Raw genomic sequence first — 24041 nt, 5'->3', positions numbered from 1 at the left:
TTCCACTTACTACTCATTATCAGCCTGCTTTAACCTAAAAACTTTTTGACAGCCCTGAAGAAATTATGGCGACAAAAGACAAAGCTTGGTTGAAACTGTGACAGCGACAGACAAAAGCGCAAATATAACAGGAAAATACCGACAACATGACATCCTCCTCAATATGTGAAACAACAGGTTTTGAAATTCACAAGAGGGGCATACGTAACCCCCCCTTGAAAGGGCTTCAGTTAAGGCAATATTGTTACACTTCAAAAAGTTTTATTTCAAGCTTAATACCTCTCTGGAGACAGTTCCTTGCTAATACTTGGTCTTTTCACAAGCTCCTTATACCTCTGAAATTCCCTCAACAGCTAAGGTAACATAAAAATAATAATTATTATGCACACAGATATTAGGTAAAGAGAAATAAATTACCAGGCCAACATAAAACAAAAAACAATAAATTATGTCATAACAGGTGATGATCAGGACAGATGTAATGAACATAATGTACTAAACTTAACATTTACTATTAATAATAATTATTTTATGTATCTGGGAGTAATAAAAAAGGTGTTTTTCTCTTGCTAGTAGCAGCAGTGTAAAATCATCAAACCAAGGAATCACTAATGTTTAACCAATGTGTTCAAGACCCGGTCTGGGCCAAAGAGCATTGGCTACTTTATAACAGTTCAGTGGATGCCTTGCTACCAGTGTACAAAAATTGATGCAGCAAAATAATCTTTTACTAAAGGTCTAGGTGTACAGCGAAAACAGTCATCTAGTGAAGATGATGATGATGATGATGATGATGATGACGATGATAATGATGACGATGATGATGATGATGATGATGATGATGATGATGATGATGATGATGATGATGATGATGGTGATGATGGTGATGATGATGATGATGATGATGATGATGGTGATGATAATGATGATGATGGTGATGGTGATGATGATGATGATGATCGTGATGGTGATGGTGATGGTGATGGTGATGGTGATGGTGATGGTGATGGTGATGGTGATGGTGATGGTGATGGTGATGGTGATGGTGATGATGATGATGATGATGATGATGATGATGATGATGATGATGATGATAAGAGACCTACAATACATGGGTCCTGCCAACATATAGGTGCCTGTCCCTTATCCAGTGGATAATACAACAGTGTCCTTAATACCTATCAGCTGGCTAGTGATTTGCTGTATCTGGTGGATAGTGCTATCCAGAGAAAAACAACCAGAGAACAAATGTAAAATAATCATGTTTGTCCAATTGTTCTTACACTGGTCACTGATTCAAATTTTATTTCCCTTTCTTTTAAACCCTTTATCACACAGAAATGCCATTACTACACCCAAAGCAGAGGGAAAACAAATAATTTAAACCAAGGCTAAATATGAACTTTGAAACATAATAACAGGGCGGGATTTTTGGGACAAAATCGCGGAAAATTGGCCGATTTCACGGTAATTTTGCGGGAATTTATGGGGCCAACATGGCCGGAAAGCAATCCGTAAACAAATGGCGGATTTTGTGGTTATTTTCAGGGCAAATTTCACTAGAAATCAATCGGTTTTGCACTGATCAGACCAGCGTTTTTAATGTTTTACTAACAGAGGTCATCATTAATTTTGCTCTTTCAACAACAATATGATCCAGAAATGAACTAATGGCAAAGCCGTTAACATCATGGCTAGTGCCCAGTTTTTCGCAACATAATCTACGCCTGGTAGTTTCGGGACGTCGTTTGCACATTTCAGTGACGAAGTTTCGAGATAAATTTGCAAGTTTACGGCAAGTAAATAGCCCCAGTAGCTGAGACAAGTTTCAAAAATGCTGTACAGACATGTATTTGATAAGATTTCTACCGAATTTCAGGGTACTTTGCGTGTTTTTGTGAATTTCGCGGATTTACCTGAATTTTGCGGCTCCGCGACCGCACGAAATATCAGAAGCCGTGTAATAATAAATAAATACAGCTACACCTGTCACTGTTTTACAGTCACCCCTGTATTGCGCAGGACTGTCATCAGTAGGTTACTAGTACTGCCGTTAAATCAGCCAGCAACTTAAAGTTTCTATAGAAGTCAAACATTACAAACATAGGGGAATTTGTAGGTTACTCTTTTTAAGAAACCGTTGAGTGAGCCTGTTATATGCAGTCACAGATCACCTCTGTTGGGCAGTCACCTTCCTACATGTACAGTCTGTAAGTCCAAAAGTCATTTCTCTCACCTTCTATGAAACTGACCTGTATTAAGAGGTCACCTCTATAAATCTGTCCTGGTCACCTATTCCGATGTCCTAACAAGTTATTTGCTTTAGTCTTCAACTCAATTTAATGCTCACTTTGTGAAGATGCACCGTATTAGTGCAAGATACACTGTTCATGGTTTTAAGTGATCTCTAATTCCTTTGTTTGGGCACAAGAAGAGGTAGAAACACTTTGAGATGAATTTGTCGTGTGATGGACTTTTCACTTTTTCATCACCTTCAATTTCATGAAAACTTTTACATGTAGGTTTGTCAAACTCGTATTAGACCATAGACATGTATTTAGCAGTCAGTTGGCCATTCCCCAAGGGCGACTGTCTAACACAGGTTTGTTGACTGTTTGACTGTCAGTAGTAAAATTTCACATGTACCTGATGTGACTTAGCAGACAAGTCACTGAGCTGCTGCCTCAGTTTGCCTGCTATCTTCTGCTCAGCAGGAGCCATTCCTCTCTCATACTGCATTACAGCTGCTCTCCACAAAGGCTCAGTATATGGGTTATGATGCAGTGCATTGAGGCCAGAGAAAGGAGAAAATGCTTCTGATGTCCGCAGTAGTTGTCTCTCTGTCGTTGACAGCAGACGGACCAGTTGCTCGTGCACTGTCCTCAAAGTCAGAACCTGAACAATATAAATTCTGTTTTATTTTATTTTGCTACACTATACTTTTTACTTTATCAATTTTATTTGTTCATTTTTTATTTTATTATTATTTTTATTACTAATTACTAGTTTTCATCACGTTTTTCCTTAAAAAAAATACATGTTCTATATTTCTCAGTTGTGAGAACTTGCAGTGAGTTCAAGACATTCATCACTATTTTCAACATGGCTTTATACTCGTTATTCTTGACAGCCACATAGGGGACATGTATCCGACCATTACACATAAAGCTTATTATACCATACACTTTATAAATAACATTACTTGAAGAAACTGTTTTCAACTAAAAGATACTAAAGATGTCTAAAGATGTATTACCTCTTCCAGTCTTGTAGCTAATTGTGACAAATTTTCTGGAGTAAATTTTTCACCCCTCCATGGGTGTGAAGGGAACCGTTTCCAGTACTGTGAAGTGAGCGTCTCGCAAGTAGACACCCATCTTTCACACACAGCAATACCCTTGCGCATGGCATCTTTAACCTGAGAAAGATTATTTTTCAGTCAGTGACACAACGGCACAGAAGAAAAAATCTGAGTGCTCCCAAAAAGGAGTCGAACACATGACTCTCTGGTTACTTGTCCAGACCCATGGTTTGTACAAATTCAGACAAACAAATTTCAAGGACTTTTCAAGGATTTTTCAATGACAAATTACAGTTTTCAAGGACTAAGATTTATTTAATAATTCTGCATTCTTTAACCCCCATCGATCACCCTGTAAAGCTAAAACATATCATGGAGTCATTTATTAAAGATTTTTACTTCTTCAGCCATTGTTGATCAATCAAATTATTTAATAATATTACTACTTTCCGCAACAAGACTGGGTATGACTAACAATTGCATCTGAGGTACAAAAAAGGCACTTGAAATAAAGAAACAGAAATAAAATAATGTTCATGTACAAAAATGTTCTTATGTTACCCGTAAGTTTTAGAGGATCTTACACCAAGGATGAGCCAAATTTTCCTCAGCAAAATAATGTAATATTTTTAAAGAAAATGGTGTCTGGCATAGACAAGGTTGTGAATTTCAAGGACTTATCAAGACCTTGTAAAGATATCAAGTACTTTTCAAGGACCTAAACCAAAATGAAGGACTTTTCAACACGACTACTTAAATTCAAGACCTTTTCAAGATTGTACAAACCATGAGATGCTCTACCAGTTGAGCTGAAGGAGACACATGGGAGGTAAGGCCACTAAACTAGGTTTATGTGACAAACATCCTGCAAGCTTTTAGGACTAACCTGTTGAAATGAGTCATGCCAAATGTCTAGTGCTGCTAGCTTCCGTTGGACGTATCGGCCAAGAGCACCAGCCATGACATCCAGAAGATGCTTCATGCGTGCCTCAGAATAAGGCTTGTGATCTTCCTGTTTCCAGATCTCATCAAGAGAATCTTGAGTGGACTCCAGAAGTTCCAACGTGTCATCAAGGTCCAGGCCATCAAGGTTAGAAAAATCTTGAGATACACTCCCTGCAAAAAAGGTTTATCAGGTCGCTGCATTATTTTCTAAATACCTACTGAGAATTGGAAAGGTCTTAATTTCACTTTGAACAAAAGGCACGTAATTGGCACTTTAAGATCCAACAACGCAGACGGTAACGAGAATGTGAAAAAAACAATAGTTTTTATTAGCAAAACAACAACTCTGCACGTGCACCATGCTTTTTTTTACATTTCTCTGCCCGTTTTTGCACGACCACGACGTGAACATGCCTAATTTCGCGTTTTATGGAGGATGTAAACAAGCAACAACGAAATTTTATTTCTCTTACTGTACTTGGATATGGTCCTAGGAAATTCAACTCCAGGAGGGTTCGCCTACATTTGACAAATTGAGTGGGTACCAATAATTATGATAAAGACTGAAAGAAAGCAAATTCACATTTTGAGCGACGTTCTCATTGCCGTCGCGTCATTGGATCTTAAAGTCATCCTGTTTAAATCTTTTGTTGGTTTTCTTTTCGATGCTATGTGAGCTGATTAGCTTTATAATTTAACCAATATTTATCGATAAATAATGGTAATAAGGACTGAGTGGTATCCAATTCGTTCCGTAATCATACGACACGGTCGTCCGATTTTGTTAATCACTTGTATGATTACAGAACGAATTGGACAACACAAAGTTCTGTTACCAGTTAATCATAGGTATAACAAACTTTGTGATATTTTCGGTTTTTAACATAATTAAAACACACTTGAGGAAATTCCAAGAGTTTTTTGTTAGCATGCATGCGATGGTGCATACTGACCAATTACTTCGGCTTGACGCATACTGTCCTTTTACACTGTCCTATTAGTGCTGAAATCAGGATAGTTGATAGCCAATCAGATTTGAGAATTTTGTCATAGTTATGATTAAATTGATAAAGATAATTGAAAAATCAATAATCGATTACTCACATCAAATCCTTGTATCGATTTTTATTGATTTCACATGCAACCAATCGATTGTATTGATTTTAATCGGATACTATCGATTAGCGATTTTATCGACTGAACACGCCGGTTATTATAAAATCTATGGGGTTCTAGTTGCTATGGACGACAATATAAACGAGCATACTGGTTTGTATTAAAATTTATGTCCCAGAGTCTTACCTTTCTGAAAACTCTCTTGAAAAAATGATGCTCTTTCCCTTTCAGATAAATCATACCCTGATATAGACGCATCTGACCAATACTGAAACTCATCTTGCGGGGTCAAAATCCCGCCAACATTGTCTTCATCACCTAGCTTAGCGGCTTGCGACAAGGAGCTGTCTTGTTTTCGGACTACACTTCCCAAACCGGCCTCAAGCTCACTTAATAGACTCTGTAACTTCGGATCAAAATTTCGGCTCCATTTCTCATCCTTTAACAACAAAGGAGCAAATACCTTCTGAACAGAATGATACAGTGTATTCACGGGGGAAGAGAGCATCGAGGAAACGAAGACATTTTGATGAATGTTGTCAGGTGTAATCGCTTTGGGTTGCAGTTTGAAGAAGACCAAAACTTTCTCCGCTGTGTCGCTTGGTTCCACATTGTTCGATAGTTTGATGCTTTTGTGTCCTTGGTGAGTGTCGTATTTCGCAGCTAAGACAGGCGAATTGCCATCGTCCAGGAAAATGTTGAGCTCTTTCGAGGAACGAACATCATCCAACACACTATCAGAGCTCTGAATTCCAAAATAATTACCGGTGGTAGCAACCAAGAAATCCTTCCTGGTGTCTCCAGAGGGCATGTTTGTATTTTGCTAGCTAGTATCTCTCATGTTAAAAGGATATTTTAAAACCACTACGAGTCAACAATCACAGAGTTCATCTCAAAAACCTAGCAAAATTATTTGCAAATCCTTGCAATGCTCACTTCAGCTCAGTTCGGGAGGCACTTCGGTCGAGCAGAGCTGAACAACGTCTGCGCATGTGCAGAGACGGGAGAGGTCTGGGATAACTGGGATGTAACCTAGCATTACCATTACCTAGCATCCTTTTCAAAGGGATTTTCAAAACATCCCATCCTCGGAGACCCAGGGGCAGTTAGTCGGGTCGATAAAATGTTCGTGGTGAAAGTTTACTGTAAGATCGAGACAGTAAACTTTCACCACGAACATTTTATCGACCCGACTAACTGCCCCTGGGTCTCCAAGGATGAAAATATCCTCACATTTTGGCGATTATTACAGCGGTGATCATATTGCCGTGAACACCTGAAATATGTCTGGAATGTTTATTGTGATGTAACCAATCACAGACGAGATCATCACACTACAGAAACCACAAGCAACGAACGGTTTCCTATCTGTCACGGAACAAATTATTTTCATTTTGTTTTAACATTCAGTCTTTTTACAAGTAAACAATTGCTTTTCCTTCCTATTTGTTTACATTATTTGCTATAATAGCGAAGAATACAGGTTTGAGCGATTTTGAAATAAATTACAAAGCCGATGTGCCGGGCCTACGCACGCGACGGTTTGGCGCGCGAGTTTTCAAACTTTTTGTAACGATCGAAATCGGTAGTTTCGCCTGATCGCAAGTTACAATGTTGCAAGGTAAGCCGCTAGAGTTTTCTGATTCCATCGCTTCGCAGCTAATGCAGTAAGCGTAAACACTTTTTTGTGAAAAATCGAAGCAGATCGAAGAACTGCGATCGGAGATAGTCATATTTTTTTTTCTTTTGCGCGCAAAATGTGCTAATTTGGACTTCAAATCTTCCTGGCTAAATCCCCTCATAACTAGCTTCCTATAGCATGTAATCCCCCAGATATTAAATGCGTAAATGCTTTCAGAGAAAAAGCGAAATTATATTTTGGAAGGAATACCGAAAATTGGACTGTTTATGTTGCGCGATGTGCCAATCATTCCATATATGTTGAATTTGGTCGGCGGTCTTTCCAGTTTGTGACCTTGCGATCAAGGGACTTCTGCCAGCACAGTAGTTCGAAGGTTCAATCGTTAGTCCACACAAATCGAATCCCCTTGTTCTACAAAAAAATATTAGCAAGGATTATTCTATTAGAAACGAAAACATCACGATTGTTCATTTTTTATTGTCTTAGTGTGATATGTCGTTACATGGAAAGCTGGTCACCGTCGCGTCGCGTTGGCTTCTAAAACTTTTCTTTCTAAAATCGAACGATGTACTGGATGCGGTCCTCGGCACTGATCTTGGAGAACAGCGGTGTTTTAAATTCCTAATAAGGCAGTTTGTATCCTTAAACAAAACGAAAATAATTTGTTCCATGACTGATCGGAAACTGTCGTTGGCTGTGATTTCTGCGGTGTGAAGATCTCACCTGTGATTGGTTGCAACACAATAAACATTCCAGACATATTTTAGGTGTTCACGCCAATGTAAGGTGGATTCTGAATATTCAAGGCTCCCATTTAAACTAAAGGTAGATTATCTCATACTTTATTGAATTCTCGTTTCCACCTTCGCAATTTTTCTTCCGTTTTTTTGCCATGAACAAAAGAAGATGCACGGACGAAGCCGAAAACAGTTCATTCGAATGTGTACATTCTCAAGCGTAAACAGAAATGAAAGTACAGACTGTCAATATGTTATCAGTTCTAAGAAATCGTCCGGACATCATATCAGTGTCACCATTAAAAGGTACATTTTATTTATCTTCGTTTTTCCTTGAATGACCGCCTTTTAGTTATTTCTCTTGTTATATCTCGTTTGGTTTCACTATAAAAACTGTAAGAACACAAAACAATCACTGAGGTTTCGAATTCAATCAAGTTCTTTCTTCCAAACTTGTTTCCCTTTATGACTCATTCTTAGCTCAGCTCAAAAGAGCTATTATAAATTTTTGTATATGACAACAGGCAAAATTAATGTTGAAAAGAGTAAATGCGTAAGTAATACAGTCGATGCTTGCTGGTAAAAGTATCAATAGTATCAATGACTTGAAGTTCTCTAAAAAGCTTCATTACAGGGAGAAGAACTTTCATTTCTTTTTCTCTTCGAGGTCTAGATCTTCATTCCTTGATTCTTCTGCTTCATTCAATCCTGTCATAAATGGAAAACCTATAGTTAATACGAAAACTCACATAGAGCTGAGCCAACTTGTGATTGTTTCTCAAAACTTCAACAGCTTTAAACTTTAAAAGTTTATTCATTAATAAGCTTAAAGGTGCAAATTAAATTTTAAAAAAACTTAACTGAATAAATACTGATTCTACAGCTCGACCAGCGCCTCTAAGCCGGCTAGAGGTACGAAAAAGCTTCTTTCATCGCACTAAGATTTGTAACTAAGTTTATGACTTTCATGACTTCTTGTGTCTGATGGTATCATCGCGCTCAAAGCCGGCTTTCTTGCCACCAAGAAACGGTCAACAACTGCTATCGCTCGGCCTACATTTCAAAGATTTGCTCCTCCTTAACCAGAATAAAGTAATGTTTAGGTAAATCGTTTACGTACCATCGAAGAAAAGTCGCCCAAACTCCAGCATTGCTCTTTTTTAATTTCTCAGTCATCTTTCTGCAAACTTACTGACGATCTGCATCAAAACAATGAAAAACCTTCGCCGGGACGGTCAAAAACATTTTCCTTGATCCCTGGATTACGTAACATTTCTTTCCATGAGTTGCATTTCTAACGTATTCGTAGAACTTCTCCTTCGTTGGCATTCACAAATATGAGTTTAGATGGTCGCAGATAAAATGGCCTCAGATGCAAGAATTCCACTTTGCCCGAGTGTTTCGCGCACGGCCTAGACAAGTAAACAAGTGATGTCACGGACATGCGTAGTACGTTATTCAGCCCTGTCACTTCGGTCGACACTTCGGTCAGGAAAAACATTTCAGCGCGACAGAAGGACTAGGACGAGCGCCTTGGGGTTTTTGAATCAAGGAAGCACGGGGTCTGGGGACGACCTAGCCTAGAGCTCGAACTCACACTCAACGTGCTGGTCCCACGCGCAAAGGAGTGACTTCTGCGTTAATAAGGACTTTACGATCGGACCACGTGACAGCAGCGAAAACTTCGCTTCAAAAACGAATTTGTGTTCTTTCGGTCTTTATCGCCATTGTTCCAACTCACTTTGTCAAAATTAATGTAGGCAAACCCTCCCGGAGTTGAATTTCTAAGAACTATATTCATAACTATATTCTTTCTATTATCCATGCTATATTCAAGTTTCAGAAAGAGAATAAAGTTTCGTCTTCCGTTGCTTACGTCCTCCCTAAAAAGTAAAATTAGGCAATTTCTTTTTGTAGTCGGGCAAAAACGGCAAAGAAATGTACAAAATAGTGAGATGCAAGTGCAAAGTTGTTGTTTGCCTATGACACCTTTTGTTGTTTTTTACGTTCTCGCCGTTGCCTTCGCGTCGTCGAGTCGTAAAGTTCCAAATGCCTCAGCATCGCGCTCCCTGTTAAATAGTTTTATTGTTGCGTTATGGAACATCGCTTTTTCCTTTAGTGGTTTGATTGTGACTTAGTGAGCAGCTCCTTTCTTGACTCTCACGGCTAGGGTGTTATTTTTACGTGTAGGTTTGATCAGGCTACATTGGTCAGGAGCCTATCAATAGGCTCCTGTATTGGATTAATGGTTTCATTGTAACGTTAAAAAGACCACCGCGCTCTGTATTTTATCGATTGGTTTTTGCCTTAGTGTACCCTGGCTCCAAAGGTTCCTAGGATGAAATAAAACTAGCCTCCCAAGCAGTAGTCTACTACACAGCCGTTTTCAGTGTCGTCAAACAACGCTCCTTGTGGGGAGGAGCATTGCGTGACGACACTAAAAACGGCTGTGTAGCAGAATACCCACGCGTTCCCAGCGGGGGAGGCTGAAAAAAAAATTAACCATGCTTACGACAGCCTGGCTGTCGAGGCGCTGAAAAGAATCTTCCTGTTAGTGAATCGTTGCGCTGTAGTTTTAAGGTGATGTTACACGGGACGATTCGCAACAACAATTTTTAGCGCAACACAGTGTTGCAATGTTGGAACAATGTTGTAACCATTTGAAACAATGTCGCAACAATGTTTCAACGCTGGGTTGCTCTGAAAATCGTCGTTGCGAATCGTCTCGTGTAACATAATTATACCTCCCTACGTTAGAGAAGTAATCGTGCCTGTGAATAAATGTTTTTTCGTTTTCAAAAGTCCTTGCGTCAGTTTAAACATATGCACAATTATTCTGATTATTGTTTGCTTTACACAAAAGCTGCACTACAATTTTATTGTTTATTTGTCTCCTTCTCAAATCTTTAAAGCTATTGTTAGCATAAATACGCTGACAAATGAATAATCATTGTAAGTCTCATTTTTTACTGTTTACGCTGTGTTTTATAGCTCCTATTAGAGCCAAAGAAGCTTCATACAGTATCCGTGCTATTTGTGGATGAAGTACTTCCTTATAATTATATAGTTAGGAACTACTATGCTGATACTAGATAAAAATGTGAACATATAAGATATAAGAAAGTGTACGTGATCTTCGCAGTTAAATCATCAACCTAAGAATTTGATAACCAACAAGAACAACTTTGGGCTTGATGGGGAAATGAACCCTGCCTTTTGCGATGCTTTGGCTCTTGTTGTTGTTTCAAGTTTTAACTATTCCAGTCCTAACCCAGGGTAAAAAGTCAGGTCGCAAATCTACCATAAAGTGGACGGTCAGTTTGATCTACGCAGCTGGCCATCGGTCCTTTTTGCACATAGATGACATAGTCTCTCCCTTATGTGAAAGCGCGCTCAATTCTTTGTTATCTAACAGTTTGTGCTCAAAATATTTTTCAAAACTAACCACTATACTTGCTTGTCTGTCAAACGAAGAAAAAGAGGATTAAAGTTGTTGTCTGGTTATCATTTGCTTAAACCGGTGGTTTGGAGTTATCAGTGCAATTGCTGAATATACCGGATTGTTGGAAAATTATCAGAGTGCTTTTCACCAATCACCAATACGTTGTTTAAATCAGTGAAAGAAGCGCCACCGGATTTTCTATTTCTTTAAATACACCCTTTCTTTGAATATTATAAATCACTCAAACACAGCAATGAATAAGGATTATTTTGTTTTATTTACATGAAGCATTCGATGAGTAGAAACTCGTCACGATTGGTTAAACCAAAACGTCAGACTCTTTCTCATTGGCTGACATCTCGCGCATTGTGCTTTTGCCTATAAATTTGCAGTACTACCCGGATGGTTGGGCGGATCCGTGACACCACCATACCATACACGTCTCTCCTTTGCAACGCCTAAAGTTCCTTATTTCCTCGATAACATGCGTTCGTTCTTTCTTCGTTCTTTGGTTGGTTCACTTCATTCAATTTATTTAACTCGTTTAATTCATCCAATTCATTCGTCCACTCTCTCATTTTCTTATTATAGTCACTTACTTATTCATTAGTCATTCAAGTTATTTACTGTTTTGCTTTAGTCAAACTTCGCTCATTTTTAATTTTAACTCTCAGTAATTTTAAAATCATTTAACCGTTAATTAGTGAGATAAATGAAGCTCACCTGCAGTTTGTTACTTGAAAATACTAAGTGGTGAGACTTTATGGTATAGGAATGCCCGCAGAGTGGAGCCTGAAGAATCATGGGAATATTTTGGCTGCTTTACGTACGCCGACAGCCAATGAGAAAATCAGAGGGGTGATTGACGAGCTACGAAAAAAAATTGCACTGTGCCTTACAACATTTCACGGAGGAACAGGAGACCATAAGGACGGAAAGAACGTACCTAATTTTGGCGAAGAAATAAAACGTTTACTAGAACAACAGGTAAGAAGATATGATTGATTTTTTTAATCCAAGAAAATTTCTTTAGTTCAATTATTTGGTAATTTCGAGTAGCTATTTTAACTGATCGATTTAAACGCGCAATCGACTGCTTATTAGAGAGCATCATTTGCACTTAATTGCGACTGGGTTGTTTCAAACGTTATCAGAAAGCAAAATGTTATGTAAAAGCTTAAGACAAATATTATTAATATTGTAAAAGTAATAAAGGTTGGAAATTTTGACAACTGAAAGAGAGGAACCCAGTTTGATATTCCATCCAGTATAATATCAAAAAGCGCAAGCTTTCTTGAGGGCGTTTTTATTTTTTTCATGTAACCACACCGTATGAAGAATTTTATCCATGTAGTACCAAAAATTGGCTAGCTGTTTGTTAAAAAAAAAGGTTAGTCTCGCTTATGGCTCATGATTTTTTGGAACATTTCTGCGAGACTAGAACAGCCAAAACAGAAAGCTATTGTTTCTGGCTAATGGAGTGCTCTCAATGTCGAAAGAAATAATACTTATGGGATAGTTAATAAACGGGTTTAATAGGAGGTAGTTACAAAGGAAACTTACAATATTATTCGCGTTGTGGCAAAATGAAATTGGAAAGCTTTTTTTCTCTTGTTTTCTACTTCCTGAATTCTTGATTAACAGGCTCACAAGAAGGCTAAACGCGTCAAACAGAAATTTTAATCAAGTAATCTAAATTAAAATCATTACAATTTCTTTAAAGATTGCTTTTTCCAAGTTTTTTTGCTGTTTAGGAGGTTAATCTCAAATTAACTTTCCCATGAAAATATCTAAACAGGTATGTACATGTGTAGTCGTTGTTTGATACCAACTGGGTCTGGTCAGTTCACTGTTTTTGAGCCAGTGTTTGCTAATTTGCAAATAATAAATTAGCATTAATGTGGAGTTTCCGCTATATATGATGTGATGAATTCCTTGAAGCGTACAGGACGGCGGTATAAAAACATCTATTGATTTTTTTAAAGATATGGGCAGAAAGAAAACTCCTGATTTCAATAGACTATTCCTCGGTTTTTCAAGTTTTGAAGTTTCCACTGCTGTTAACGTTTCTAGGTTAAAAATCCAGTTGTCCTTTGGTATGTTTTTTAAAAAGAGAAACAGACTTGACACTTGACTTTTGTATTTTTGTCGATGCTATCCCACATCTTTGGTCCTTTCACATGACAGTCAGGTGCCTGACACGTGAATAACAGCTATATATTTAGTGGAAATTGTTTCCAAAAAAAGCTCAATAAATTTAGTATCGGAAGTATTTTATGATAAAAGTTGAGCATAGAGTTATTTCTAGTATATTTATCTCCTCTACCTTTAATATTTTGATGTCACTTAAATCATTTATTGTTTTTTTTCTTGATATCTCAGTTTAGCTATAATTCTCGGCTTTTGTTGTGATAAGATTCTAGACAGCGTTGAAGGTTTAAACACTATTCCAATATTTTTTGAAAGTTTACTCGTTATCATGTTGGTTTTCTTCAAAATTCCTGGATTTGAATAACTTTTGTATTTTTTGTATAGCTTGTGCACACGCCCAGTTTATATTGCACGAGTACAATTTCTCATCCATGTCATAGACACCGGCACTTTGCCCGAATTCTGCGGTGGGTAATTAAACTCGGGTGTGTTCACATTAGCACCTAGCGAGCACCGTACTCGGGCACCATGCCCTGGTACCCAGTGTGGAAGTATCTTTACACCGTGTGTTCACACCTAGTGCCCGAGAAAGATCCTCGTTGAGCAACGCAACTTTGCAGTGATACTCGGCCTGCATGTAAGTTTAAAATAAAGGTTGGTGCCGCTAGACAGATGGTCGAATACAGTCGAACGTCCACTAACGACCATCTCTCCACAATGGCCACTTTTTTGGCGGACAGTCCACTGACACTGACTCTTGTTTAAACCTCTCTACAAAGGCCACTTAACTGTTCCTATTTTTCTTTGGAAGTGACAGGACCTCAGACAGTCAAACTTACTTTGTCCCCTTATACAGTTACTGTCTTGAGGAGAATTTCACTATTAGTTAGGACTTTCCAACCAGATCAGTACATTTCTAAATGGTATGCACCTCTACGGCAACAACATGGCTTTAAGTAAGTATCAGAGAGGAGACTACTCCTTCATTATTCAAATGACGGGTCTGGCCGGCCAGTTCTGACTTTTGAAGAGCACCCTTAGGTTTCAGTGTATCAATCAGATCTAAAATCTCGGTGCTTTTTTCTTTCAGCGACATGGCATCGAGTGACTCCATGGTAAAGCTGTCACTTAAGAGAGAAATAGCTCAGCTAATGAGAGAGAAAGACATCAAGCGAGCAAGGATGTCAGAGGTGTGCGCTGACCTTGTGTACCACTGCAAACGACACGCCAGTGAGGACTATCTTTTATCATGTGCGAAGGGATCTGCACGAAAGCCAGCTGGGAACGATCCATACAAGGAAGGTTCATCATGCAAAGTTATGTGATCTTTGGACGGTGTCAAAACCTCTGGAAACTGTCAGAATTTGAAGCAAAGTTTTGAGATTAATGATCATAAGGAAGAGAAACGAGTGTTAATAAAAAAACCATAACTTTGTTCGCCAGATGAATTACTCACTAACAATTGTCTGACAATAAGTAAATAATTAGTACTTTAAAAAGGTGTTAACTAAAATTGCCTCAGCTTTCGTTTGAAAAATTGAGTAAGTCGTGATCCATTTGCAAAAAAACAAAATCCCCATAACAACTAGTCCCCTTCCCAGCCGCTCGGGCTGGAGTCAAGCAATGCTCCCCGTCCTCACGCGTGACTCTGGCCCGAGCTCGCAGTTGCCAAGAAGACTACATAACAACATACTCATCTCACGGTCTGCAACAAGATGGCTTTTCTCAGTCGTGATTGGTCGATATTGCTCCCGTGAATCTTTGCAAACTACTGTCCAGCCTCCTCTGACATAAAAACTAGCCTCACAGGCACCCCAGGTCGCCCAGGATTCCCCCTAGCTACGTCCTAGCTGATTTATGCAGCTTGATTGTTATCTCGATTGTTTTATCGCGATTCATTTTACCCCCAAATCTCTATTCCGATCACGAATGTTGTATCGCCATTTCTCCTGCACAATTTCTCGCTAGAACAAAAGGTAAACGGTTAAATCGCAATTTACGGCAATCTCGATTGGAGTATTGCTTTTAATTGTTTTATCGCTATTGGTTAGAGTGAGATTGTCACATCACGATTTCTGAGCGATCGCCATCATCTGTACCTTCTCGCGTTTTTTGTATCACGATTTCTTTTCGCGATCGCAATTTTTGCATGACGATCTCCTTATCCTCATTGCCATGCGTTTCCCTCGATTTTTCTATCGCGATCGCGAATGCTCTAACACGATGTCAGGCGCTTTATGAGCCAAGCGAGATGAACGCGGCATTTCGCGCGAATCGCTTGTCTCGCGCTTCGCGGGAAATCCCGCGTTCGCCTCCCTTGGCACTCAAGCGCCTGTTATGCAGGCTACAGGCGATCAACGTACTAACGCACGCATTAGCGTTTTTTATATGGCGTTTTCTCTGAAATGATCGCAATTGTCGTATCGCGGTCTCTCACTCTCTCTATCCATTTTACGTATATACTTTTTCTTTCAGTGTGTACGTTTTATATTACTTGTGCACTTTTTCTTCGTATACGTTTCCTCCGTGTACTTTTTACTGTATAAGCATACCGGGGGGTACTCTCCTATAAAAGTACCAAAATCTTGCTTTATGGGCGTGACCCAAATTCATTTCCCCCTCTGCGGGTTCCAATCAAACAACAACAAATTATATAAAGGTACCGAGACAACTCTGGCAGCAGTCATTTTAGATTTAAGCACCCTAAGCGGTACCAATCCGCAAATTTAAACCTCTGGAAGATACGACGAGCATCCCCGTCACTTTCATAGGGGAGTTTCCCCCCACCCACCCTGAGGCACACTTTGTATTGTATATTATTCAGTTAAGTATACTTTTTTGTACGTAAACGGCAAGGCGAACACTTTCTAAATATTCGTGAACGTAACAGACAAATCTGCTGAATACTTTATAATTCTAAATATGGTATCTACGCGTATTCGCACACAATTTCCTGCTCCCAGAGGCCTCAGTCTTTTCCCCTGGAGTTCGGCGGGCGGGACGAAAAGAGACCTGCAGAAAATTAGACGAGGCCTTTGCGTGCTAGCCGCCGGGGGGGGGGGGGGGAACTGCCATATATGGGTATATAGGTATGTGCCGCTGTGAAGGGTATGGTTTTCAAGCAGTCTACTCTAGGATAGGGTAAATAAATCAGAGCGTTTGGGTCTAGAATAGGGTATCATTTTTCAGGAAACTGATCAGTTGGTTGAAGATTTTATCGGGACTAAGGAAACAGCTACTGGCTACTCCAGGATAGTGGGGTTTTGGGGAGTTTACTTTAGTATAAGGTAAGGTATAGGTTAAGGGTTCCAGGGTCCCAGCGGCACAACCCTACCCCGACATTCCTAAAGTACCCCCCGGGGCTAGCCGACGCCTCCTACGCAGGTTATTTGCATGCCAACAGGAAATATTCACAGGGACAGATCTTTTGACCCTCACGTGATAAGTATACAAATTAACGGAGTTCGTCATGGCCGCCAAAGCTATCACACTGGTATGTCTTCTATTGCTATCGTTTTCAGCAAGTGTGCCGTTTGTTGCTGGCGATGAACTGAGTTTCCTTGCCTTAGGTGACTGGGGAGGAATTGAATTATGGCCATACACCACTCTAATCGAGAGGGCCGTGAGCAAAGGCATGAGCAAAATCGCCGAAAATCTGGAAACGCAGTTCATTGTTGCCCTGGGTAAGTTGATAGGTTCAGAGTAAAAATGAATTCAATGATTAGCTACCGTTCACCCTTAGTTGTGAATAGACTTATACATGATTTGCCAAAAAAAATCTCCGATTGGATCACTCCCTCAGAGGAGTTTTACTTCACGGCACTTCAGCTGATTACCGATTAGGATTAATTAAAAGAAAGCTAAAATGTAAAATACACCGTGACGTGTTTAATACATAGTTTATAACCTCTCTGAAACGGTCATTATAGGCCAAGCATCACGATATTCCAATCCAATTTTTTTCAGAGCCATGTGGTCTGTGTATTTAATGTGACTTGTATATTAAGGTGGCAACGAATCAGTGCTTCTCTTGCAATTATAAGGCTCCGGTGAAAATTTTCTGCCATCAAAATCTGTGTCTGACCTTTCGCGATCTTTTATTATACAGTCGCGTGATCTCTCAAGTCAAGGTCCGGAAACGACCCCCCGTGTTTCCGCTATTTCATTGGCTTTATAACGATCTCCTATTTCGACACACGAACGTAAGTCGGGCAAATTTCAGTCTACTTCATCCCCATTTCTTGCGCTTCACCAAGGCCTAAAGAAATCTAGCCCCCTTAACGATTTTTTAAATACTCAAGCCCAATTTCTACATGATAGCTGGGATCGCTGAAAGACGTCTAGTAAGCTGAACGATTGTAACAACCCTTATAGTCTTTTTGGCAGGCACTCTAAAAGGGTAGAGAAAGGAGGAATTTCGGGATGGGGAATTCGGGCTCGCAATGGAACAAATGGGAAGGGCCTTTCCTCTTCCCTTGCAGACCGTTCGCGTCCTCGCACGGCCGAAGATCGATCCTCTTGCCCTTTCTTCTTTTCCTCTCGCCTATCACGCAGGCTACAATCATGAAAGGACAGCAGCGGAGCGAAGGTGACTGGGGTGGGAGCCCTCTCCCCACTTTCTACTTTCCACTACAAGTCACTTGTCAGTCGGCTCCCCACCCTCCCCCACTTCAAAAAATCCCGTCTTCAGTGTAGTGATTATCCGGAAACCACTCAAACCAGCATCAGCATTCGCTGATGTCTGTTTATAAAAGTTTCATGTAGCGCGACATTATTTGCCGCCATGTATATGTATACCCTTTGCGCTAAGGGACAATTTTAGCGACATAAAAAATGGCGATGAAGTTGCCGATAGGCTCATGGAATCACCTTAATTCAATCATATTACTGTTAATCCCAAGGTGACAACTTTTATCATCTTGGAGTAAAAAACGTAGATGACAAGAGATTTAATGAAACATTTGAGGATGTGTTTACTGCCAAATCGCTCATGACTCCTTGGTACTTCTGCGCGGGAAATCATGATCACTATGGAAACGTGTCAGCCCAGATCGCTTACAGCTCCAAGTCAAAACGCTGGAATTTTCCAGACTATTACTATACCAAATCCTGGAAGATTCCTGGTAAGTACAATAACCTATTATTTTATTAACCTACTATTTTTTAAGGTTGACAGATGACAGGTGACATCAACCTTGTTCCAAGGGCATTTCCCTTGACAATTGGTAGGGGGGAAAGGCCCCGCCCCCTCCCAGTTTTCAAGGGGATATCCCTTGGGGGAGGTTGGGGGTGATAAGGCCTTTATATAGGCAACCAGCCTAGTTGAGATATATCGAATTTTAATGTTGGTTGTATTTATCGCAGTCTTGTTTGGTTTATAATGTTTAGGACTTGCAAATTGAAGAAGAGGGAAGCGAAAGTAAGAATCAAGCATACACGCCTGCTTTCAGAATTTTCTCTGTCCAGTGGTAACCATGCACGCAAGCCATGATTAGTCTAGTAGAATAGCACTAATATGATCCTTACGGCAAGAAGTCTGACCAAAAAAACATAGCATCCAATATTAAATTTATTTGCCCGGTATAAATTTTCGTTTGCAAAAAAAAAAAAAAAAAGAAAAGAAAAGAAAAGAAAAGAAACTCCCTACGTGGGTTTAGCATTCACGATTTTTACTGATGCAAGTCCACAGTAGTATCCGTCACTCTTCACTTGTTTTTCTTGGTGTTCTTGTGTTTATTTTTTGTCAAGTATACGCCCTCACTTGCCTCAAAAGCTTCCTCAAAATACGTTTAGTCTTTCGTTCAGAAACTTTGATATGCCGATTCCTAAACCATCCTTCCATCCTTCAAATAATGAAGAACCCTCTTTTGGTGTAGACTATAGTCTTCATCTTTTTTATCCTGTTTTGGCTAAATAATATTTATATATATTGTGTGTTCCTCCTCATTCATTATCTGACATTATACATATGTTTGCTGGTTGTGTCGTTCTTCAAGGTTCTGACATTGAACTTCAGTTGGTTCTTCTGGACACGGTTCAACTCTGCGGCGACTCTGGAGACGATCATTTCAACACACAGCCACAAGGTAAACTGTTATATCACCATAGCTAAAGCTGCATTTTATTAAATATAACTTTTCCCTGTGTTTGCATCTTTCTACCCTTATTTAGTCCACTCTCGATTCAACCACATTTCCAAAAAAAGGCTAAACGAAAAAGAAAAAACAACAACAACAACAACCAGGCGACTGCTCCCTTAAGGACAGTTGTTCAGAATCTGTATCATATTAGATGAAATAACAAAGTTTGGTATACTGAAACAGGTTAAGGATGTCAAGAAGGTTTCTATACATCCCAATCCCACCCCCACCCCCACCTCGTCAAATTACCCATGCAGTATGACCTCCCATTGCTGGTTTGCACGGCGGCCATGTGGGTGGTCAAGAACAAAAGCATTTCTCCCCTCTGGGAGCTAAACTCCATTTTCATGTAACTTCTTCTAGAAAAAATTCTATTGTATTGACCCCCAACACGGCCGCGTTGCTACGTGGTTGCAAATCAAGAATGGGACTTACAGTTGACTAAAACGTTAAACCCAATTACCTTGTAGAGCCTGAATCACAGGAGGCATCCGAGACCCAATGGAAATGGATAGAAGACACTCTTCAATCATCTACAGCCCATTATCTGATCGTGGGGGGCCATTTCCCTGTGTGGTCAGTTGCTGAACACGGTCCCACGGACTGTCTGGTCAATAGACTGAGACCTCTGTTACAGAAGTATAAAGTGACTGCTTATATTAGCGGACACGATCACAATCTGCAGGTAAACTTGCTTGTTTTCTGCATTCTGTTAAAGTACTTCTTGGTTTTTAAATGCTAGCCCCTTTATTTATTTGAACTTATGCAGAAATAATTAATATTCATCAGAAGAACCTGAAAAAAGGTTTTTTTGTTTGTTTCTTTGATTGTTAAAACTGTTGACAATTTCGTCATGATTTAGTAAGCTGTAGTTATTATTATTATTATTATTATTATTATTATTATTATTTGGGCGTTTTCTAAACCTAAAATATAACAGATTTTGATCACTTTTGTTAATGCTTAGAATATCTCTTGACTATTTTCATTAATTCTTTAACCCTTTATCGATTTCTCACAGCACTTGAAGGAATCCAACTCATCAGTTGAATATTTCGTCATTGGAAGCGCCGCCTACATAGTTGACAGCAAAACCCACAAGGACTCAGTACCAAAAGGCAGCTTGTCGTTTTTCTGGGCGGACGCCGATAAGGAAGGAGGATTTGCTGCTGTACGTGTCGCGGCGACCAACATGACCTTAGAGTTTGTGGATGCTTTTGGGGCTTCTTTGTACAAACGGCAACTATATCCTCGAAATATCCACTTGAACTTCAAGTGAATCATGCGATAGACTCTTTCACGCGGCTTTTCCAACTTTTGACATGCGCAAGTTAGGAAAAATCCGTAGACTCCAATGAAGAGAGCTCCTTTAAATTAATGATATTGTCAAGTTTACAAAGATATTGCTCCTCAAAGTCGCGAAATTTTACAGACGTTCAAACTTGCCCCCAGATTTTCGCACCTTTCCGCGGAGCTGTATCGTGATATCGTCGCTCCTTTAAAACGTATCACTTTTAAAATTGACAAGTTTTTTAATTTGAAGGTGCTCTTTCCAACGGTGTTGACGGATTTTCCCTTACTGGTCCATGTCAAGGTTGAAAAAAACTAACGTAGTGTAAAGAGCCCTTATTCCTTGCAACTTCTACTAGTAGAATCGAGATTAGCGCAACCCAGAAGCTGACTTAGCTTTTTGACAAGGAAATTCGTTGCAATGAAGTGTAGTAGACTGTGTTCCCTGAGGATTGCCGCTGGGGCAAGCGTATTCTTCGCGCGTTTGCGTTGTTCGCTCGCACGTAACATGCTTGCACGCGCGACAATCCTGAGGTAGTAGTCGACATTCACATTCACATTGCCTACCGTGGTCGCTCCGCACATGCGCCTTATTCACACGGGGGCCATATTGTCCCGAGAGACTGAAAAAGCTTTGTTTTACCTCCCTCGACCTCGCAGTGAAAAACTTGGGGGCGAGGCTAGACAGGTAAAACAAAGCTACTCTGATATCTTGGGACAAAATGGCCCCTTTGTGACAAAGGCCCATGCGCAGCCCTTGCTTTTCGGGTCTCGTGGCCTGTTTGTCTTTGATACGTCACCGAAATGCGTTGACCGAGAAGGCCTGGAAAGACAGGGACGGGGAAGACATTCGGTACTTTCAACTCCAGTTATTACGAACACCAGTACATCACCGGGTTTTTTCTTAGAAACGTTTGCGTTGGAGGGATTAATATAACCCAACATACCCTTTGCATACACGCTTATCAATTCGTATATGTTGTGGTTCAATTTTATCCTTTGTTTAAATTTTATTTTCTTTTGTTTCCAACTCATTATCGTACATTACCATACCCCAAAACAAAAGAAACTACAATTTAGACCAAGGATAAAATTGAATCACAACATATACACACTGACTGAAATGCTAATACAAGAACACAACAGATATTTTTACTGTTTATACAGTTTACATTTTGATTGAAACGCAACATAAAAAGCGAAAATCTAGCCATAAAGACAGGGGCTGTGACACAAAAATGGGAAAAATTAGATTTTCGTGAAATGTAAACTTTCGAAGCTGGTGTACGACACGTGTGATTTTAGGACAGAAAAATGGGTTCGAAATTCCGTAAATTATAGAGTCCGTGTTAACGGGGGTTTTAAACTCAAATGTCTTTGAGTTTTGTTGGAGATTCAGTTGCTGACCCGGTTAGCGGGGTATCCTTAATAGCATGGTATGTAGTTGTAAGGTGAAAGTTGTCTCATACATTTCTATTGATAAGCTTTTCTTGATGAGCATGTAGCAAAATCCCGCAAACTGGTCAATAAAATATTGATTAAAAGGTTTTTCCCTCCTTTTTTTCGCATCCGTACCATGCAATCGTGGACTGATCTTCTTGACTGTGCCTTTGCTGAGGTCGATCACTGCTGATATGTGAGGGAATAAATTGCTTGTGAGTTTCCCATCTAAAAGGTATTTTCATCTCAGATTGTTTTTCCAGTAAGCTTGATGTGAACCCTGATACATCCGAAAGTCCGAACATTTTCAGAACAAGTTCCAGCACAAATACAAGCATTATCAGAATCCGCAAGAGCCATAATAGGAATCCTTATTTCGCATCAAAAGTGGCCTGGACGCAAGATTAAACACGAGCAGAAGGGTTGTGCGAATGAGTCGACGTTCGCTTTAACTTCATACATGCAAGCTTCTCAATAAAAACTTACGCTTGAGGCAGTTGCCTACGTCACTACGCGAAAACCAACCATTCCATTCACTCGGCAGAACAAAAAAGCAGCAATCCACAAAAAAAATCTAAAAACATTTTGATTAAATAATTACAGAAAACCCGGTGATTTCATGTCTCTTTATATTGTCTGGTCCTTGAAAATAGCTTCGTAGGTCGCCGGTTCACGCAGCCGGACACTAAAAATATCGCTGCCAAGACTCCGAGCATTGCTACTATGCCAAACACTAATGACTCTGCAAGGGCCATACGAAACCGCCGGATATTACGTGATGAGGGCGATAACTGTGGATGAATAAAAAAATCGTGTCAAAATTATCTTGGCGTTTTACTTACATTTACATTCATCAATGTAAGGGACTCTGGATTCCGGAATCTGGGAAATTTTTGCTCGTGGAATCTCGAATCCAAAAAAATTTTTCTTGTAAAATCCAAAATCCTTGGCTTTGGAATCCGGAATACAGCTTAAGGAATCCAGAATCCTACTAAGGATTGGAATCAAGAATCCAAGTCTTACTATCAAAGACTGGGATCCAGTACCTGGAATCCGAAATCCCGGCAGAATCCAAGGCTGTCTTGGATTCCCTTGAATGGACTGATTTACATGTTTGGTGACTGGTTAAGGTGACTGGTAATCAAGGCAGTTTGGAGGGACAATGATCTGGTTTTCACACCGGAACATCCCCTTCATAATTGTTGCGAATTTAAAGCAATAAATTTTCTTTCTTAAAAACGTCTGCAAATAAATTATGTCAATGCTCAATTCACAAATAAAGTGAGGGCGGAATGTTGGATTAATCAAAATAATTTTTGACAACCGTGTGCGCCTAACTGTGCTTGGCGAGCGAAATGTACTGCTAAAGTTGTACAATACTGAGTGTAGTCGGTACATATATTTTTTCACTTTTCAGAGGCAAATATTCGTCAACCTTATAATACGATCGGGGGTGGAAGCGGAATCATGAATCATAGCAACAAAACAAGTAAGAATCATGAATTTTTGTTTTAAAAAACTTGGGAATTATGAATCTTTGTACTTCGGCTCTGGGATAATGAGTAACGGGACTCTGAGAAAAGCTCAACAAAATACACGTATGAATTACCGTAACTGCGTTCGATGTAGTGAATGCTGGATATGGCGTTTCCGAGGGTCCAATTTTCAAAAATATTTTGGGGTGAGGATGCCCCCGGACCCTGTATAACTCATGCATTTTCGGGCTGATAGTCTGTTTGTTTCTACCGTAATCTGGTGCTTAGTGCAGTTACAAAAAAACACTCCATACCTGGACAAAACGAATGATGATACGGAGTCTGGATGAAACAGTAGTTTG

General features: G+C 39.7%; 2 protein-coding genes across 2 annotated transcripts in view; one reads left to right on the top strand and one right to left on the bottom strand.

Annotated features, from left to right (window-relative positions):
• The window catches only part of LOC140948675 (cytoplasmic dynein 2 heavy chain 1-like), a 59996-nt gene extending 53700 nt beyond the window's left edge, over positions 1 to 6296 (bottom strand). The window contains exons 1-5 of the mRNA XM_073397940.1: positions 5549 to 6296; positions 4188 to 4417; positions 3257 to 3418; positions 2647 to 2895; positions 280 to 353 (exon numbers count right to left, since the gene is read on the bottom strand). Coding sequence (XP_073254041.1) covers positions 280 to 353; positions 2647 to 2895; positions 3257 to 3418; positions 4188 to 4417; positions 5549 to 6173 — 1340 coding nt within the window. The 5' untranslated portion in view covers positions 6174 to 6296. The remainder of the gene's footprint in view (positions 1 to 279; positions 354 to 2646; positions 2896 to 3256; positions 3419 to 4187; positions 4418 to 5548) is intronic.
• A 10491-nt stretch (positions 6297 to 16787) lies between these two features.
• LOC140948372 (tartrate-resistant acid phosphatase type 5-like) lies at positions 16788 to 22446 on the top strand. Its single transcript, XM_073397608.1, has 5 exons — positions 16788 to 17017; positions 18236 to 18457; positions 19331 to 19420; positions 19945 to 20159; positions 20496 to 22446. The coding sequence occupies exons 1-5, from the start codon at positions 16804 to 16806 to the stop codon at positions 20751 to 20753; spliced, it is 999 nt and encodes a 332-aa protein (XP_073253709.1). The 5' UTR covers positions 16788 to 16803; the 3' UTR covers positions 20754 to 22446.
• Positions 22447 to 24041: the final 1595 nt, after the last annotated feature.

The sequence above is a fragment of the Porites lutea genome, chromosome 9 (assembly GCF_958299795.1).
Source record: "Porites lutea chromosome 9, jaPorLute2.1, whole genome shotgun sequence".
NCBI lineage: Eukaryota > Metazoa > Cnidaria > Anthozoa > Scleractinia > Poritidae > Porites > Porites lutea.
The sequence above is the reverse complement of the archived record's forward strand: the minus strand, read 5'-3'. Positions and strand labels throughout refer to the sequence as shown.

Coding starts and splice junctions, on each gene's coding strand:
- LOC140948372 (XM_073397608.1), top strand. CDS start 16,804: ATGGCCGCCAAAGCTATCACACTGGTATGTCTTCTATTGCTATCGTTT. Junction 19,421..19,944: donor TTTCAACACACAGCCACAAG/GTAAACTGTTAT, acceptor ATTACCTTGTAG/AGCCTGAATCACAGGAGGCA. Junction 20,160..20,495: donor GACACGATCACAATCTGCAG/GTAAACTTGCTT, acceptor GATTTCTCACAG/CACTTGAAGGAATCCAACTC.